The 17,933-nt window shown below is 43.2% G+C and overlaps 2 protein-coding genes across 2 annotated transcripts in view; both read left to right on the forward strand.

Annotated features, from left to right (window-relative positions):
* PPP4R3A (protein phosphatase 4 regulatory subunit 3A) overlaps positions 1-4,200 on the forward strand; it is a 46,004-nt gene extending 41,804 nt beyond the window's left edge. The window contains exons 13-15 of the mRNA XM_074148506.1: positions 470-660; positions 1,176-1,402; positions 3,831-4,200. Coding sequence (XP_074004607.1) covers positions 470-660; positions 1,176-1,402; positions 3,831-3,944 — 532 coding nt within the window. The 3' untranslated portion in view covers positions 3,945-4,200. The remainder of the gene's footprint in view (positions 1-469; positions 661-1,175; positions 1,403-3,830) is intronic.
* A 10,620-nt stretch (positions 4,201-14,820) lies between these two features.
* The window catches only part of CCDC88C (coiled-coil domain containing 88C), a 101,445-nt gene continuing 98,332 nt past the window's right edge, over positions 14,821-17,933 (forward strand). Inside the window, exons 1-2 of the mRNA XM_074148728.1 lie at positions 14,821-15,176; positions 15,271-15,371. Of these exons, the coding sequence (XP_074004829.1) occupies positions 15,117-15,176; positions 15,271-15,371 (161 nt within the window). The 5' untranslated portion in view covers positions 14,821-15,116. The remainder of the gene's footprint in view (positions 15,177-15,270; positions 15,372-17,933) is intronic.

Below are 17,933 nucleotides of genomic sequence, written 5' to 3' on the forward strand. Positions count from 1 at the left end.
GGAGACATATTTAAGTTTGATTTTGGGTTGGGTTTTCTTTTCTTTAACACATTGGACCCCAAATTCTGACAAGTTATAAAGTATTTTCAGAAAAAAAGTCTATAGTTTCTAAATTCTTTGTTATACAACTTTATATTTACCAGTGCAAACTGTTAAACCAAGTGAATGCAACACTTCAGTGGCATTTATTAAAATTACTTTTAATAGTGCTGTTTGTAAGCTACAGAATTTTGGACAGATAGAGTAGTCTGAATGTGCTATTAGCAGAGCTCATGCTTTATAAAGAAAATTTTTAAATTATACTTGCATTGAAAATACAAAGATTCACATTACGGAATGATTTGCTTATATTTTTATTGCTCTACAATATTTGTATCTGTAAACTGTCAATGTAAATGTCAAGCAGAAGTTTTATTATTAATATCAGTTGCTTTTTGAATCAAAAGTTTTAAAACTTACTGTTCTGCAGCATGCGCTCCATTTTGAGAAACCATAGATACAGAAGGGATGCAAGAACCCTGGAGGATGAGGAGGAGATGTGGTTTAACACCGATGAAGACGATATGGAAGATGGAGAGGCGGTGGTGCCCCCTTCTGACAAAACTAAAAATGACGAAGATATTATGGACCCAATCAGTAAATTCATGGAAAGGAAAAAATGTAAGTGATGAGAAGAAGAATGCCATGTGGCTTATGCAGAGGCATAACTTTTATACTTTAATCCTACTGCAATGAAGGATTTGCATGTATTCAAAAGTTGTTAGATTTTGAAATTGTGACAGCAAGCTAATAGACCGCCCCTTCAAAACAAGTTTTGTTGTCTGTAAAAGTGTAATGATACAAAATATCGTTGTTGATTTCTTAAAGCATTTGAATGTCAGTCATAGCCGATAGACAAGTTTTCCTGTGTTTTATTCAGGTTTATCATTCAAAATTTTCAATGTCGATATTCAGGTGATATCATTGGTAGAAAAGAAGTGTTCATTCCTGGCCAATGACAACACCTGCTAGGTAGTGTAGTAGTATGAAGAAAGGGTTTATGATGACTTACTTTACCAAGTTGTATGTAAAGTATTAAGCCTTTTCCCACACAGTAAAAGGATTTGTAATTAAATGTTTTGCTCAATAACACTGTTTTACTTTGGGATTTTTTTGTGTTTATTTTTTCTCTCCAGTAAAAGAGAGTGAAGAAAAGGAGGTTCTTCTGAAAACTAACCTTTCAGGTCGTCAGAGCCCAAGTTTCAAGCTTTCCTTTTCCAGCGGTACAAAATCTAACCTTACCAGCCAGTCATCTGCAAGTAATCTGCCTGGATCCCCAGGGTCTCCCGGATCCCCAGGGTCCCCTGGGTCTCCAGGATCGGTTTCTAAAAGCACATCTCAGATGGCATCTGTTACAACTAAGGTAATTTTGAGTGGACATAGATTGACTTCATTGTTACAGACTAAGAATTTGCTTTAGTGTCTCTCTCAAGTTTGCATGAATTCCTACGTGTTAAGCAGTAATGGACTGTCTGGTTTGTGTGTACTTTTTGTCTGGCCTTTAGCATTTTTAAGGAGATCTGATATGTATGTAAAAAGAATCATAGAATCGTGATTCTAAAAAGAAGAAAAAAAGCTTTTTTAATGCCCGGACTCTTAAAGTATGAAGCATTCAACTAGCTGCTGCTTGCAGTGAACTTTACTGTGAAATACAGACAACACTTTACTTTTGTTAAATTACACAGGGCCATTTGGCAGGTAGAAATATAGAAATACTTTGGAAACATTGCCAAATTTTGCCAGACTCCCCAATGTCCCACCACCCCCATTGAGAATTTCTACTCTTACTATTTTTAATATTGTTCAGAATTATATAAACGGTACGTGTGAGAGAAATAAATTGTATCATGGAGAGGTGGTTGCTGTAAACCAAAACATAAACAATTTTTAATATCTCAGCATTACTTCTACCTTTTGAAACAACATATAGTTTTGGGTTGGAACATATGGAAGTAGAAGAAGAAAGCCCATTTAAAAGAGTCAGTATAACTTGCACTGAATATCCGAACCCAGCGTTTTAAAATACATTTTAGGACGCTGTTGGATTTGATCAGATTTTTGGCTAAAACTCTATTTAAATCCAGTCATGGAAACAGAGTGACTGGTATTTTCTTGGCACTGGGGGACAGATAAGGTAGTGTTGGTACAGTGTAGTTTGGATAACGAGAATTTACTTTCATAACAAGTGTTTCCATTTCTGAAAGGTCAGGTACGTATCTCAGTTCTCAGGTAACCTCGAAGTAACTCTGATTCATCCTTATTTTTAATGCCATCATACTGCTCATTCACCTGACTTCTAGTAAAGACAAGTGGGGGTTTAGGGTTATTTTTTCTTTCTTATAGTTGAATGTAGCTTAAGAGTTTGTGTTCGGATTACCTTCTGTTGAAAACACCTGAATGAGCAGAGTTTGGCTGGTGGAAGAACTAAGTGACGCTTCCTCTAAATCCTTCTGTGGAGGAAGGGGAAGCAGATTTATTTCATTTATTTAAAAAAATACAGGAAGTCAAGTGCTTTTAAAAGGGGTAGAATTGGCTTGGGATTTATTTCACTCTATTCTGAATTTCTGCTGGAGGCTTGTTTTCTCCCAGACAGTATAATTCCTTGAATCTGAAGCGGAGTCTGTACATGTGGAGCATACTGCACTCGGTAGTGGCTCCAAAATTTCAAGTTGTCGTGGCAAAAGAAGAATGTTCCAGTTACGCTGAATATGCAGTGCACTGAAAAACGATTTGCAAATTCAGGCATAAGCTACCTTCTTTTAGTGTAACTGAAAGAAGTTACAGTTTCAGTTACAGATTCTGTAACTGAAAGAAGGTGGCTTATGTGTACTGTTTATAAATGTATACTGTATACTGTTTATAGATGTGCCACAGATGCAAACTAGAAACAGTGTTGAAATCAGGTTTTTCAGTAATTATCTGATCCTGTTATTTTATGTGTAGTATACTCAGTGTTGTTTGTGACTTTACAGAATGTGTGTAATTATTTTTCAAGTTGTATTTTAGTATACCGTTGGCTGAAATTTTCTGGTTTGGATGCCTGTCATTAGACGCCCAAATAAGTAACATGATCTTTGAGTGACTGCCGTTACAGTCAAATGCTGATTAAGCTTCAGAAATTGCAAAGTATTGTAGTTAGAGGATTTTTTTGAAATTCATGCCACTTCTTCATGGGTTCGGAGCTGCCTAATCTTAAAATTTTAGTTACTTGCAATATGAGGGAGTTATAAATATTACTAGATATACTTCCGTTTTCAGTTGCCAATTAGTTCAAATTTTGTAACCTGTACACCTCATTCAATTATATTATACAAAAAATTATTTAAGTTACTACACATTTAAACTAGCTTTTGTGAAGACAGCATTCTAAAATTATTGTAAGTCAAAAATTCCAATTTCAGGATATTCTGTATTTGTTTCTGTGGTGCTTCCAGATTGCCTGTCGCTGCAGTCAGCTATGGTCAGTAAAAAAACCCAAAAATTAAAAAAAAAGTTACATCTTTACAAATAGACCTGCAGATTCTTTGTTTTTCTTAAATTTCAACTGGAAGTATCTCTATCCAGTTGGATGGGTAAAACCCCATTTTGGATTTATTCATTCAGACATTTTTCAGACAATGTCATTTTTGTTCATACTGAAGGATTTATTTTTGTTCTGCTTCATTTTATTCAAAACTTCATGAATCAGTATGTTTATGGTAATATTTGTGGAAACATAATTTTCCAATAGAAATATAAAGTATCAGTCTGCAAATGTTGTTTAATTGTAGTAATTGTGTCTGGTTCTGTAGGGAGGCCTCGTTGGGCTTGTAGATTATCCTGATGATGATGAAGAGGATGATGAAGATGAAGATAAGGAGGAAACTTTACCTTTGTCAAAGAAAGCAAAGCTTGATTCATCATAATGGCAACTGCTGAAGAACATGACCAGTTGGGGGAAGGATGTTTTTTCCGAAAACAAAACAAACCCACAGCAAAGCAGTGATCTTTTGTGAATTACTGTGTGTGACACAGATCAACCTATACAAACAGATTTCTGCCAATCAAGTGCCAATTCAAAGGAGCAGAAGAACGGGAAATATTTCGTTTAGAGGAAAGACTTAAGCCTTTGGGCTCTCCAGCTTGGACCACACGTTGCCCTTTTCTCAGGGAAGGAAATGGAAAAAAAATAAAGCAAAACAAAACAAAAATTAAAAAAAAAAAAAAAAGCCAACAGGGCAGGAGTTTTGTTCGTGGAACTCTGGATTGGCTGGTCAGTTGCCACAATCAGAATATGCTTTCTTGGACCATGTATGAGACTTCTGAAGAAAAGGCGGGTTTTGCCATAATTCTTCACTAGTTAAGAATGCCAGCAGTTTCTTTGGATAAAAGAGACCTGCCTTTGAAATCGTACATTCTGAACATTTTAGTCAAGCTACAACAGGTTTTAAAAACCTCTACGGGGGAGGGCCGAATATAAAGTTTCCTCTTTTTTTTTTTTTTTTTAATCTGTTCCCTTTGCCCTTTAAACTGCAGAATTTTTTTTGGAGGTGGGGGATTTGTTTGTCCCTTCTTGATTAAAGATTGAGTGGAATTCTAGATGTGGTCACTTTTGTGTCATAATTTTTTTTGCCCCCCTGAGTGTATGCTTAGTTGTTGAGTATATATTTGGGACCATTAAAATTTTTTGATGTAATATAATCTCACTGTTGTGCTGGTACCTGTTTCACCCTGTGTAATTTTGTTCGCAGTTCTTAATATGTTCAGGATTTTATGGAAGATGGTATAGTTTATATTGAAAAAAAAATAACCTTACCACAATGTGCATAAAAGCAATACTATTTTGTGACTAAATATTTTATATTAAATTTTACATCAGCAACTGTCTTGAGAAAAAATTCAGGGAAATAGGGTGGAATCAAAAAATTGAAGCCTATAAATATGAAATTAGTATTCCAAAGAGACTTTGAAATTTCATAACTGAGAACAATGATGGTAGACTAACTCATCAAAATGCAAGATGGATGATTTAGGAATAGCAATATATTGACTCATTTGACTTATAAAAATAAAAAAAAATCATTAAAGCTGAAGCAAAATGGCATTAGTGGTATTTTTTTAAAATCTCTGGTTCCCTTTGGAATACCAGTTTTAGCGAATCGAAGATGGTTGTAGAATAAACTCTTTACCTCATACCATCTTTTGAAATTTATTCTAATACTCGATTGAAAAACAGGAATTAAATTATGGGTCTAACTCAGTTACTGCATTCTTTCCCCTTTTTCCAAAAATCTAAATAATATTATTTACTAATTTGAAACTAAATGTTATATCCTGCTTCTTTTTTGCTTTTGCAGGGCTTCCTGTGAAGGGGAGTTTATTCAGTTGCTTTGCAAACAAGAGACCCCTTCTTACATATATTTTCTAGAGTAGATTTCCTTTTGGGTATTCATTGCCCCAATGTTGCAACAATTATGATATTACATATGAATGTATCACATAAAAGTAGAAATAAGAGAAGTGAAAATCTGAGGCTGGATCGTGTGCGATCACACCCTTTGTTTCTGAAAATTGTTGGTTGCATGGCAGATCCTGAGCTAACTGCAAACGTCAAAGCTTTTGTGCTGGGACTTTATTAATACACAGTAGTAACTTCACATTTAAATTAGAGTGTGCTTAAGAGGAAAATAATTAGCCATCTTTTCCTCAAAAAGTTCATTTGAAATCACTTTCCAAGGTTAAGATTTTACAGTGTGTTTGAAATGTCTGTGACGGGGCAGTTCTCAGCAATAAGTTTGACACAGAGGGCAAGAGTTGAGCACTCAGTCACTGCAACACTGGATACAATCCTCTGCTGCAGAATGAGAGTCTCCATCCTGTCTGAAACCTGTTTTTTGCAGCTTCGGTGTCAGAGCAGACATCATAACAAGGAAATCTATAATTTTGCAGGTTTTCTTAATTAGCCAAAATTTAAATCTTTTCCAATCTGTCAGGCTTCCCTTGAGCATAAAGCCCTCAAAATTTATCCATATAGTGGTTTTCCTGTCCTCCAGGCAATATCTCAGGAAGTCGTTCTTCCACGTTGGTCAAAGAAACATTTTTTGTTGATGTTTTTTATGATCCTTGAGCTATTGAGTGCTTGATCTTGTGGTGTTTGATGCTGCTGTCTTCTAAACTTTCAGTGACTTTCATAATACTTGTAAGAATCTTGGATTTTTTACTTCAAGTACTTGAAGCATTACATTTAACAGAAGAAATACTATCCTTAAGTTACTGGGTTCAGTCAAAATAATGATGGAAGTAGGAACGTTTTTGAACTTTTTATATTTCTATGAAGCTCTAGAGGACTGGTAAAATATTAAGCTGCACATCTTCTCATGCTCACTTGGAGTTAGATGGTTAGTTGTCTTCCCACGAATCCAATGCTTGTGGCCTGACAGGACATGTCGATGCTTAGATGATACACTTACGGAAGTCGGAAGTAGTCAGGAAGTAGGTGAGTTGGGGACAGGGATGGGATGGTGACTTTCACTTCTGTATTCATAGAAATCTTGGAAAAATATTTCAGGAAAAAAAGGAAATAGTGGGGTTGGGAGGAGTGATGGATATAAAATTTTTAAAAAATGGGTACAAGCTAAGAGGTGGTAAAAAATGATGTTACAGAACAGTGTTCTGTTCTAGATCTTTCTTTGGACCGATGTTGGTTTTTTATTCGTAGTTTTAATACCATTTGTCCACATCCCAAGAGACCTGTATGTATATCATATTAAACATGGCTCGGTCATCTTAATTGCATTTTAACTGTATATTTAAATATGGTTTACAGGGTAAACCCTTAAGTGTCGTACAGGCAAGATAACAACGTACTGAAATCATCTGTGCAGGCCCCTGTATACCTTCAGTGGTTGAAGGACTTGGTGCTGGTTACTCTGATGTTCCCAGCTTTGAGCCGGGGTTCACTGGAGATGCCAGACAGAAGCACTAGAGTACCTGGCCCCCCAAGGAAGCACACCTTTACGCTAACCTAAGTAATTCGGTAATCTGGAATATTTCCAGGTTTTCTTCCACTGAACACTAAGGACAGTTGTTTTCAGATAACAGCGCACATCACCGAAAAGCAGATCTCCTGTATGATGAGGGCAGAAGGGTCTGAAATCTGGTGTACCTAACAATACGTTGCCTATAAAATGTGCCTGTCTGTAATATGCCTGCTTGGTAAATGAGATCAGGCTGCTCCTCTGTCTCTCATAGACCGTCCAGGTGAGACATCATGTTCTCAAGGCATTGTGTCAAGTAGGCCCAATCCTTTAACATACCAAGGCTGAAACTGTTCATATCGGTTTTGGCTGTGTTTTTACATCTCTGCAAATTTCAGAAACTATTTAATTAGATAACTGACAAAGAATCTGTTCTAATACTGCTACTGTGGCTCCATTAGGGAATTAGCTACCTTTCAACCGGGCACGAGTTACGTTGGTTGCCTTGTTAAATGATGTTTCCTGGCATCTGCAGAGTGGCCGTGGAAGGTCAGCCTTACCTTTATCAACTACCTTAACAGCTGCAGAGTCACCCTGGAGCAATGCTGTCTGTGCTAGAGCAGTACTGCCATGCCCCTGCCTTGAGGATATCGAGACCCATTCCAGGTAAGTCGTGAAAGCAGGAGACCGGATGGGTTACTGCTTGGACTCACCCCCAGTGTACGTGCGAAACGGGGCAAGCACTCAAAGAAGAGAAATTGCCAACAACGGAAGTTTTTCAAGGTAAGTTGTCCCTGTGCGTGTTTTCCACTTGCTCCTGCTGCTGCCTCTTTTTGGAATCCAGAAGAAATGAAGGTATAGACAGCTTATAGTTCAGCCCACAAAGGAGGCAGGGCGTGTGGGCACGCTGCAGGTGCTGCAGAACCTTCTCTGGAAGGGTTTGTAACGCCGGCCTTCAACTGTAGCCAGAAGTTAATTCATGTGAGGGAGGCATAACTTACTGTATTCTCATCGGTCGGTGGCTGGCTGGTGAGCTTGTATCTGGATTTAATATTGCTCTAGTTGCAACCGCATTCCTTGGAGCCTGTAAAACTCGTGGGGGTTATTTTATACAAATTGAAATTAATGAAACTATTCAAAGCTGAAAGGAAACCCTGTGGACTGCAGGAAAAAAAGGCAATCTAAAAAATGGGGGGGGGGGGGGGGAGGCAGCCTTCTGTATGCCAATTGTGTTTATGAACAGTGTAAAAATAATATATAAGGCAGTGGATAATATTGAAAAAAAAAGGCAGGTAGAAAGCTACTAGCAAATGATTGAAATAGCTACTGATTTACCGTGAATTCAGACCTTATATGCCAGTAGCCTGGCTGTGCACGTTGCACCTCCCAGAGGCGTAAGGTGTCTCTGTCTCAGAACTTCTCTGAAATGGCTCCATGTGAACCACTGTTTGTGGTTTATGTTGAGACCTGGAAATTACTCGTCACAGGGTGGACTTACGCTCACAAAAGCGTGCACCTGTAATACAGACTGGGGATGATTTGGGCTGAATAACGTTGATTTTGATACTCCACTTGTAAGCAACTTTAAATTACATGCATAAAGATGCTGTGTGTGGGCTGCCCACCTAAGAGGGTTCAGTGGTTGCGTCTGTCACTGCTGGTTAGCATTGCTTCTGGAAGTGTGTGCATACCAGAGCCCTTAATTACGCTCAGGTGTTTTCAGATGAGGCTAGTCCTTACGTTTTAGATGTTTTTATTTTAAACCTGCTGATGTCGAGTGGCCGCCTGACAGCTGTGGTGTTCAGGTGGGAGGTTGATGCTGTTTGCTTGGAGAGTTCAGTAGAGTCTTCCAGCCTTCTGGTGAGGCCAGAGGCGGTACGATTGTACCTTCCCTCTGTCACTGAATTGGCGTTGAGTAGTCGAGGATCCCTGGAGGAAGCTGCGATCAGGGATGTGCAATTTGTTAATCTCACCATTCAGCAGGATTTGATCGATGTTGTGACTAGGGATGTGGAGGTAATTGGAAGCAGCTCCTGTCATCTGCTAACAACAAAAGTCTGTGCTAACAACAATGAACATTTGGGAGAAACTTTTTTTTAGAAACATGTTGTGCAATCTGCTTCTACTTTTACACGTGTGAAAATGTTAAGTTAGATCTGTGTTATATTGAAAAAAAAAGCTTGTTTCCTTCCCATGGCTCCCCCACCTCCACGATTCCTCCAAACCAGAAGTGAGTTCCTCTGCTGCCATCAGTCGGCACAAGAGCTGGAAGATGCAATTCTCATTGAAGAAATAACGGCTGATTAAAACCAACAACAGAGCACAGCTCTTCACATGTTTGAGTTTAGACTCAAAATGGAAATAAATCTTCTACGTGTTCAGGGTCTGAATACAGAAAGCTCATCTTACTCACCAAACCCAGCAAGAGGGAAATCTGAAGGTCAGCTCATTGGGTACTCAAGAGGTTCCACCTGTTGTCCTGTTTGTAACGGTGCACAGTGAGGACTGTGGCCAATGTAAATGTTTGTTTTTCATGAGCAGGAGAACTAAGGACCAAAGCTAATAATAGAGTAATACAAGTGTTTGTCTGTCTTCAGAAGCTTTCATATGTGTGTGCTCTTTAAAAAGCACCTTTCAAATTTTCTTAGGAATTGATATTGGTGATTTTAAAATATTTTCAAATCATCAGTATTAAATCTTCAACATAATCACAAAGATGTTTCATTTGATACATTTTAGTTCTTTCTATACTTCCCTTTTTCACTTTAGAAGGGCCAGTAACAGTCCCCAGAGAGGTCCTATTCGTTCTTCTACTCGTCTTGTGATTCCCAGTTAACACTGCTGGTATAGGTCCTCTTTTACCTCCTGCCCAAGAGAGAGGAACTGAGGAACATACATGGCAGTCACCTGCCTCGGTTATGTTCTGTGCCTTGACGACAACCCAAGCTTTTGGATGACATCCTCAAGCCTTTACACAATTATTTTGGTCCTTGCCTCTTCAGCAATCACCTTCTCAACAGACCAGGCCCTATCGTGCCTTTTTAAGACCTACAAGACACCTTCCCCTCTCTGCCACTGCTTCAAATGACATCTTTCCCGATTCGCTGGACAGGTAGTTCCCACACTCCTGTACCCGAGCTCACTGCTTGAGATCACCACCACCAGCCTTTCTTTCTAGCACCTTATGAGTCCAGCTTAAATGAATTTGTTCTCTCTTCTTTCACTTTTCTTTTCTTTTTCCTCTGCTGCTGTGGCTCTTGTTGCTTCTCCGAAGGTTTCAGGTCAAGGAGGTTGTGCCGTTGTTTCTGTGTTTGCCTGGGATGTGAGTGCTCTGCCCTTGCTTTCAAGCTCATGACGAGCTATAAACCGTGGCTGCTTTTTCATCTTCTCCCCATGTCTTTTCATCAGTATTAACTTTATTGTTTGCCTCGTGTATTTGACTCTGTATTTATCTTCTGTGGACTCAGAGTTCTGCCCAAACCCTCCCTCCTTGTACTTTAGATTCTGTATTATGTCAGGACCTTACTCAGCTGGCTGAGATTTCAGCATTGAATGAACATCCCGCCCTGTATCAAAGGTTAATGCCAGGCTTTCTGGGAATTTCTCTCTGAATGTTTTCTTTCGGGTACCAGCCCCGGAGACTCTGTAAATCACCAGCATCCCCCCCGCATTCAGATCAATCTGAGGCACATAAGCAAATACTTTTGGGGTTTCGTTTGTGTTTTGGTAGCACGTACAGTTTTGTTTCTTTTTATTTTCATTCAAATTGCTCTAACGCAGTTTCTTTACCACCTTTGTCCAAACAAAATGAATGATGCTGAAAACAGCATTTCAGAATCGGGTATTGTGAGGAGCAAAACTATCTTCTGGCCACCTTCTTTTTCGTCCTGGCACCCGTTGTTTACAGCTCCAGAGTCTATTTAAAGGAAACTTGCTTCATAGCTGAGAAGTTGGTTGATGAACAGTAGAGTCATATTTACAAGAAAGCTGCTTAACGACAGTCTGAAGCCAAGGAGGAGAAGAAGCCCTTTCCTGATTACCATGAGTTTAACTCTTTTATTGTAACCCTGTAAATTCTGTTATTCCCATCCCTCAGCAACTTACTCGTCAGACAGGGGTTGAATGGCGGAGCTTTGTTGATGGTTGTAATCGTTGCTAGGGGACAGTCTGGGGGAGGTGAATCATGCCATTTACAGTCGGCCTAAAAGAGCATTTGGAAATGCTTGAGCTCAGAAATTTCCTTCTGTGGTCTGTGTTGCTGAGAGTCGAGTGCTTTGTGGCTGTGAAGAGTGCTTTAGAAACACACATGAGGATACCGGAGGCATTAAACACTCCGGTGTCTTCAGTTACTTGTACCTTTCTATGTTTTAAATTGTTCTGGTGCTTCTTACTTCTTTGATAATTATGTTATCAGTTACAAGCTGACCATGTGCAAACGGTAGGAAATGACAGTTGTTGCAAATCACATTAAAATTAATGACTACAAATTTTCATCATTTCTTTACTGTAAGAAGCATGATTTTCAAATGCAATTGCATGTACATGTCTGAACTTTCTTGGACATGTTCACAAGCCTTTATTTTATTTTCTTGGACATATTCACAGGCATTTTTTAGTTTTTTTTTTTTATTTATTTTGTCTGCTGTGGGAGGGCGGCAGCTTCAGGTACCACCAGAAGTGAGAACCTGACGTGTAGTAGGTAGGTGAGGTTTTACAAGCTACATCTTTGGTGAAACACAAGGTGGGTAAATAAAAGTGCATGTACTATAAATCACAGAATCACATGGGGCTGGAAGGGACCTCTAGAGATCGTCTAGTCCAGATGATCTCTAATGATGGTCCAAATGCTGTGACAGTTTGGAGAGAACACAGGAAGCGCCTAGCTGGACCTGACAGGTATGACACAGAACTACCGAGGCGAAAAAGCCCAATAGAGGCAGTTTGGGGGTGTAATAGCCAGGGTATGGTTTTTGCCCAAGCACAGTCCCTCTCTGTGTCCCCAAGGCTGAACCCTGGTGGGCTCCAGGGCGAGCCTGGTCGCGGTCCTCTTCAACTCAGCAGGTTTTACCGACACGCAGCGCCCTTGGTGAGCCAGCTTAAAGTCTGCAGCTCGGGAGAGCGGTCAGACCCAGGGACTTTGGAAGACCCACGCTTTTCTCAGCATGTTTCAGTCTGTCAGCAATTCAGCTGGGGGCTGTGGACCCTCGCGGCACTTTGACTCCCCCTTGTCACCCGAGTTTACCCGTATCTGACACGGTGCATCAGCGGTGCCGTTCTTCAAAACAAGAGAACCGTTATTTCCTGGCGTTGTTTTGCTTTCAGCACCAGAGGTGAGGTCTCAGCTCCCCCCCCCCGCCCCGAGCCGCCGCCCCCGGCCCCGCTCCCACGCCCGGCCCGGGCGGGACGCGCCGCCTGCGCCACCGGCCGCCGCCGCCAGGGGGAGCCCGGGACCGCCCGCCGCAGGGGCGACGGTGACACCGTCCCCGACCCCGTCCCCAGCCCCTCCGCGAACTCCAACCCCGTCCCCATCCCCAACCCCGTCCCCATCCCCAACTCCGTCCCCAATCCCCAACTCCGTCCCCAATCCCCAACTCCATCCCCGTCCCCATCCCAAACTCTCTCCCGAACCCCGTCCCCGTCTTGAACCCCAACACCGTCCCTATGCCCTCCCCGCTCCCGTCCTGCTACTGCGGCTGCTTCTCCAGCAGCCGCTATACTAGTGCTGGAGGCCAAATATTTTCTGTAACACACGCGGTGCTCTCGAATAACGTGCATGCGGCACCTAGTAGCATCCCCCGGAAGATTTCCTGGGTAAGGAGTTTGGTTTTTATAACTGCGCTCCGCGATGAACCCTCCCTTTCGGTTCTCTCCCTGCCGGCAGCCCCGCGAGCGGACCCTGCAGCTGGCGCTTCCTTTCAGGAGTTCGTAGAGGAGTTCTCCTACCAACGAGTGGCATCCAAGCTGTGAAAAGCAGGGAAGTATTCTTGCATTTGTAATTCTGTCTTCTCTGAAGGGGATTATACGTTTTTCAAATATGATTACCTTGGTTTTCTTTTTATTCTATTCATTAACACACCATCCTCTGTTGCAAGTACTGTGGTAACAGCTTTAAAATTTTATTTAATTAAATCTGTTGACAAAATAGGAGATCACAAGGCTTCAAGAAGTTAAGTTATAGCAGTCTGTCTCTCTGAGGTGTTGAAAAACTATTAACCATTCTTTTTTTCCCCCTCATACCTGAGCAGGAGCTGTTACGCTCAAAAGCATACCCGCTTCTCCTTCCAGCTACGACAGATGGCTTCCTTGCAATCCTTCCTTCTTTCTAGGTTCAGAAACTTAGACTACATGACTCGCGCAATAAAAAAAAAAGGTTAATTTAACTATTTGCACCCTCCTGGTACATCCTCTCGATAAACGTAGAGAGAAACAGCTGCGCTGGCTTGTAAACAAGCGGCAGCTCACATGGGGCAGGTCCAGGAGTTATCATTCCTCGGTCGACAGGTTTGAGAATCAAAAATAAATCGCATGCCTGAAATAGCACGGTCTCCAGGTAATTTAGGGCCATTCCCGTGTAATAATGGGATCCATCCAAATGCAAATCCGCAGCCTGAGGCTTGGGCTACTCTCGCAAACTGCTCGGGTCCCTGGGGCAAAACAACAGATGTCCCTCCCTCCCTCGGCCGATATAGTAACTACAAACAGACGTACAAACACCTCCCTTCTCCAAAATAGGGGTATGTGGTTAAATAGTAAGCAGAATTTCAGATACGGTTTGCGTGACTCTGTAAGATCCAAAAATATATTTTGCGAGTTCGGTATGATCAAAGAAGAAATAAGCAAAATGCATTGAGAAGCGGCTGATGCAAGGACTGATAAACCCCAGCGATAAAGACTGCATCTGTGAAAACCAGAGCAAACTATGGAACGGGAACGTAGCAAACCCAAACCTCGCTATGTAACACCACTGTATTTCCTCAAAATCTGAGATAAAGCAATAAGCATCCAGATTACCTGGCTGTTGGGTTTTTTTTTTTTTTTTTTTGGGGTGTGTGTGGGTCCCCCCAGCTAAAGATAGAACAAATTCTGCCCCCGCAGGAAAGCAAGGTACACTCGGGTTATTCACCGCGCGTAAAAACCACCCCTTTCGGCATTATCCCAGCATCTCGACACCAGAGTCCGCACGGTACCGGGAAACCGGCGCCGAGGAACCCCGTTTGCACCTCCTTGCGTTCGATTTTCAAACGCGCACGCAACAGGTTGTCTCTCGATTGTCTCAAAGTTTTCCTTCGCAGGGTTTGGCGCTGCACGTTTTGTGGCATCCCTAAAAGAGCCGTTCCTGCCCTACTTTGTGGGCAGTTTCCTGCTTTTTTCAAGCAGAAACTTTACATCCGCGCGTTGGCGTCCCGCACTCGCGCTGCTCCTCGGCAGAGGAGGGCACGGCGCCTCGCAGGTCCGAGCAACGCGGCTACGAACCGCCCGCTCCCTGAGCCGCGGGGTCCCGCATCTCCCCGGTTCCAACGGGAACAAGGCGGAGGCTGGGGAGGGGGGCCGCGGAGCGGGCTGCCCCTACCTCCCGCGTAGGGGCCGCATAGGGCGGACAGCCGCCAGCGTCCCTCTCGCCAGCCTTGAGCCGGAGGCGCGACGGGTGGGCGACAAGCGGGACGGGCCGGTGGCCCCGGCTCCGCACCTCGTCCCGCCCCCGCGGCCGCCCCGAGTCGCCGCCCATTGGCAGGCGCCGAGCCTCTCCGCGCTTCTCATTGGCGGCGGGTCGTGCCCGTCACGGCGCTGCCGCCGTCCGGCTCCGATCGCCGGGGCGAGGGCGCGCACCCGCCGCAGGTAGCGCCGCGGCGGCGGCCGGAGCCGGGCTGAGGGGCAGGAGCTTCGCGCCTGGGCTGCCGGGCTCGGGTGGCTCTCTGCCGCCGGCGGGGGTGAGCCCGGCCTGTTGCTGCCGGGAGGAGGGACGGCGGCGGCGTCTCCCCCCGTGTCGGGGGCGGGGGAGCGATGGGCCGCGCATTGTTTGCCCTGTAGGCAGCGCCCGGCGGGCAGCGGGGCGGCGGACCATGGGCTCCGCGCCTTTGTCTCCCGAGTGAGCCAGCCCCGCCGCCGCCTCCCGCCGCCGCCATGGACGTGACCGTCTCGGAGCTGCTGGAGCTCTTCCTGAGGAGCCCCTTGGTGACCTGGGTGAGTGGGGAGCGGGGGCGGGGGGGGTGGCTGAGGGGGAGGGGGGGTGCGGCCGCCGTCCCCTCAACCCCGCTGTCCTTCCCTCTCCCGGCAGGTGAAAACCTTCGGGGCCCTGGGGAGCGGGGAGGAGGACAGCCTCGGCGTCTACATGGAGCTGGTGGATGGCGTCGTCCTGAACAAAATCATGCTGCAGATGTGAGTGGGGTCCCGGGGGAGGAGGGGGTGGGTGTCGCCTCGGCCCCCCAGCGGCGCGGGGCTGCGGGGAGGCCGCCGCCCCCTCGGGCGGTGCTGCCGGTCGCTCCCCGGCCCCGGCAGCGGCTCCGCTGGGGACGGGTCCGCGGCGGGTGGCCGGAGGGACCGGGGCAGGCCCAGAGCAGCGACTCTGCCTCTTTCCTTTTAGTTACTATTTGAATTAACAAAAAACAAGGGGCGGGGGGTGGGGGAAGACTCAAACTCATCAAGTTCTATAAAATCTACTTTAACTTTTTTTTCTAGGTTATTTTTTGGGGGGGAAGGAGGGTATGTGGGTTTTTTTTGTTTGTTTGTTTTCTCCCGAAACGGTTATTTTGTTCATATAGGCTTTAGAGGAAGGTAGTACGAATAAGGAAATGAAAGTACTTTATCATATGAAACTTTACTGGGAAGACTTCGTCTGAAGTGTATCTACATTCTCATGTAAACTTTGCTATTAAATACATAGTTCAGAAAAAAAAAACCACCCAACCTCTGTGCTCTCTCAGGCAGCGCTATAAGGGTTTGTCTTGAGGAAACTTATAAATAGGTTAAAAGAGCAAACGCTGAAAATACCTTAACGTTCAAGTGAATTGTTGATAAAACTTGCACATTTTTTTAACCACATCCTTTCCTGTTGATGGCCTGCTGCCCATAGATCCTGACTGTTTCATAGCATTGCTCTATTTGCTTTTAAATATTCTGAAATGTGTCTGATGAAGAATTTGTAGGGAAATGCATTTGACTTTCAGGGGAGGAAATTTTTAAGTGAATGAAATCAGTTGAAGCTTGACCAGTGATTTGTAAGGTTAGGTCAAGTCCAAGCACTTAAACGAAGAGTTCCTATTGGTATCTTTAAGTGAAATTCTTGAAAAGTTACTTTAGAAAGTCTGACAACCCGTGCCCCACCCACTCAAGTTGGCAAGTTTTGTTATCTTCTGGTACCTGGCTGCTCCATCTGAAAAAGCAATCAAATTAATCTTCTGCTTTGATGTTACTAACAGTGGAAATTGTGAACTGGAACTTAGATAGAGAAGCTGGTGAGGATTCATGGTTCGGGACAGAATCCAGATCAATCAGCCCACTTGGGGATAACAAAGTGGTGTGAAATGTTAGCTGGGATGGAAACCTGATGTAAAGAGAAAATTTTCTAGCACTTCCCAAGGAGTAATTAAACTTTAAAAAGAGGTCTTTCTGCAAATTAGAGCCTTGAGTATGAGCGTTCAGATCCAGACTTGTGCTTTTCCAAGATGTGGGAAATTGGCTTTTGATTTATGACCATTGTGTTTGGCACAGAAATGACCAACCAAGCTGTGAAGAAACAGCAGCACTTGAGTTTGCTGCAGGGTTCACTAACTGAACTATCACTGTTATCTACCATGTGAAAGAATCTTATTATTTCAAAATAAGAAAAATTCACAATACTTAGTCACTCCTGAATTTTGTTATTAAATAGGTTCAAGTTATGTGGCTTTTGAATGAATGTAGCATTCTTATGAGTGATGTATTTTAGAAGTGCTTTGTCAGGCAGCGTACAAACTGAAATATTTTGTAGTTGGCCATTGAAATATGTCTAAGGAGAGGTAAAATTGTTAAAGGAGTGAATGGCGAGATATCATTGAAATAAGGAGGCAGAGCATAGAGACTGACTGAGCGCAGTGACACTAGTTGGCATTTTGTCAGATATCATGCATTTGTGAGAAAAGCCCTGGCATGTTTACTTGCCCTAAGCAGTCAGGAAAATAAGTTTGTTTTTTTTTTTTCCAAAAAAAGATATCTCTGCCAGTAGTGTTGCAGAAAGTGTAAGTGGGGGAAGCATAAGCCATGTGGAGTAGGAAACTGTCCCATTATACACAATCAGGGCTTTTCCCCCACCTTTTTAGGCAGCTTTGGCAGTGCTTCTAATGGTGTCTAAGGAGCTTGAAACTAAGAGCTTTCTACCGAAAACCCAAAACTTTTTAACTTCCGAAGGATTGCGGTTGTATTTATGTATAATAACCCAGCAAGGCGCTCAGCAGAGGTGCTGTCTATGACCTTCACTTTTTCCTGACTTAACCTTTTAGAAATTGCAGTGCAATTACTGCTTGCCTGTAAATCAGGAAAGCCTTGCAAGGCGTGTTTCTGCTCCACAAAGCTTTTAGAATAGAAAAATAAATGTGGTTTATTTAAAAATGTGTTTTATTTTAAAATGCTTGCTCATCACTTTTTTTTTTTTTTTTTTTTTTTAAAGACTGGGTCCCTGAGGAGGAGTTTTGGTGCTTGGCTTGAGATTTTTTTTTTTTCCTGTTAAAATGGTATTAATGAAGGCCTTTGATAAATCTGCTAGAATTTGATGTGCCACGCTGTGATAGTGTTGATTGCCTGAACGTGCACACGCGCGCGGAGAGCAGGGGGTAGCAGGGTGAGAGAACTGGGCTCCCAGTGTAGGTAGCTGTCTCCTCACTTGTGTGTTACTTTGTAGTTTTTTAGGTTAATTACCCTGCTTGCCTGCTTACTGCAACAGGAATAACACAGGCACATGAGCTT

This window comes from Numenius arquata, chromosome 6, assembly GCF_964106895.1.
Source record: "Numenius arquata chromosome 6, bNumArq3.hap1.1, whole genome shotgun sequence".
Taxonomy (NCBI): Eukaryota; Metazoa; Chordata; class Aves; order Charadriiformes; family Scolopacidae; genus Numenius; species Numenius arquata.